At 38.6% G+C, this 2,193-nt stretch overlaps 1 protein-coding gene across 1 annotated transcript in view; it reads left to right on the top strand.

The window, feature by feature from the left end:
* The window catches only part of LOC104622923 (integrator complex subunit 9-like), a gene marked incomplete at its 5' end in the record, with an annotated part of 19,202 nt that overhangs the window by 1,594 nt on the left and 15,415 nt on the right, over positions 1-2,193 (top strand). Inside the window, one exon of the mRNA XM_010289850.1 lies at positions 1,028-1,088. Within this exon, the coding sequence (XP_010288152.1) occupies positions 1,028-1,088 (61 nt within the window). The remainder of the gene's footprint in view (positions 1-1,027; positions 1,089-2,193) is intronic.

The following is a 2,193-nucleotide window of genomic DNA, read 5'->3' as shown; positions in this document are numbered from 1 at the left end:
ATGTTAGGTGTGCCAGTTGGGTCACTTTGTCTGCTGTGTCTAGCTGGCATAACTCAGACACGCAAGTGTCTGAATAATTTTTTTTTTCCTACTTTGCTGTAGTGGCTTATATTCAAAAGTCAAAACCAACATTAGCTAATCTCCAAACATTTATGTGAAAGGTGAATGTTTTACTTATGTGGAAATGGAGGCAGAGGTTGAACATCTGTAAAATAGATGTTTGGGGTCAGAACTGGGGTTGAAATTCAGGAATTCCAGCCTTCCAATTCTACTATTTAGTCAGCTAAAAGAAATGTCCTGCTCCTAGTATCTCTTAGACTTTATCAAATTTAGTTTGACCCAGGCTTATTGCTTTATAATAAAGTGAAGAAAGTATAACACAAGTAGTGTTTCCCAGAAGAAGTCACTACAGATAATTGTAACGTCACACAGGCCTCTGACAAATACCTTTTTTAAAAATTTTTGCAATAGGATGAATCAGGGGTCTGGCTAGAGCTAATCAACAACTTTAAATATTTTATGTTTTATTAATAAATGATTGATGAAAAATAGCATGTAACAGTTAGCATTATACCATGGTGAGAGGTAGTTTACCAACATTGTAGCTGCAATAATAAAATGCATAGGGGCATTAGATTATAGTGAACAAAAGGATCAAGTCACTGCTGAGAAGTGGGATGAGGCAAGTGGAATTCTTCTGTTGACAAGTGATTTGGCTTTGCAGAAACTGCTGAGGTCTGGACTATGAAATGAGTTACAAATTTGTCTTCAACAGCAAAGGAGTTCCATTACCTAGTGTGTACAAAACTACTTCTACTTGCCTTGCACCTTCTTTAAGTGATCTCACTATGACTGAGTTGTCGTGTCCCCTAAACAGAAAGACTGGAAGCAACAAAACCAATCAGTGATTTTGCACCTGATGCCAATGAAATGGCTTTCTCCAGAAAAATTTAACAGTAGATGGCAGCAGATACTGCCGGATGTTCTGCAGCTCTCTAACCCAGCTTATTTTCCTATTCTTTTAAAGGTTGTGTCATAACAAACAAACAAAGGTATATCTTCCAGAACCTCCTTTTCCCCATGCTGAGGTAAGTAAACCATGGTCTTGCTGTTTGCTAAGACCGCAGAGTGAGTGGGTTTCTGGAACACAGTCCTGTGTGGCTGTTGTTTTTCCGATGAACACTTCTACAGCTATTTAATAGTTTTGTGTCATTATTCATACAAGGTTTCTTTTTCCCTTTGTTTTCTGTGATTAATTTCGGAGCATGGGGGAGGAATGAATGATGGTGTTCCTTCAACTCAAAAATTATCATAATGTTTATTTCAGCATATAACTTACATATGCTCGCCTGTTTTACTTCTTCCCCCACAGAAGGCTATCTGGCGTACACATGGTTGAATGTTTGCTCTTATCAGACTGCAACCACAAATATTCTCTTTGTCCAAGCAGTTTATTTCCAAGTCTGTAAAACTAAGAGCTTGTTATTGAAGACAGCTTAGTCATCCCAGCTCCTACCTACCTAGCTGAAACAGGCATCATGTTGTCTGCTGCAGGAGTAATGGTATCTTGAAAGAGAGGTTTGATATTAAAAAGTTAAAGCTTGCAGCACTGAGTGCTGTCATTGGCAATTTTAAATTAAATTACTTGAGCTAGCATCTTGGTGACGCAAAAAGGAGTAAGGTTCCTGTTTGTGGGGGGAATCTGCCTGCAATGAGGGGATCTTCCCTGTGACAAAATAATAATTTGAGGGGAAGTTTTAGCCAACCAGACATTAAATGTGGCATGATTCATGCCTTCAGAGTTATCTCACAGAATTATATAAGAAAGGAAATACCTTACTTTCTTCACTGGGAAGAGATAGATTTGCCACTGAAATAAATGAGAGGCAGTCTGTGAAAGAAAGAAATGGGACTGAGAAATAATTTTGACTAAATCCTCTCCTTGTGAGACAGAGAGCCATTTGGGGCATGCAGTCTCAGAAAACTGTCTCTTTTAGTTCCTATGGTCAAAACTGTTTGATGAGATGTGCAGAGTGGCCATTGCAGGTTTGAGAGTCCAGAGTTTAAATGCTTTTTCAGGCATTTGGGTTTTTTCCCTCTGAGATACCTCATCCAGGGTCTTGTTCTGGAAATTGCCATTGCCCATCATATCTATGATGATAGATATCAAAAAGGCATTGTTGGAAGTAGGAT

This window comes from Phaethon lepturus, unplaced genomic scaffold, assembly GCF_000687285.1.
Source record: "Phaethon lepturus isolate BGI_N335 unplaced genomic scaffold, ASM68728v1 scaffold3936, whole genome shotgun sequence".
NCBI lineage: Eukaryota > Metazoa > Chordata > Aves > Phaethontiformes > Phaethontidae > Phaethon > Phaethon lepturus.
The sequence above is the reverse complement of the archived record's forward strand: the minus strand, read 5'-3'. Positions and strand labels throughout refer to the sequence as shown.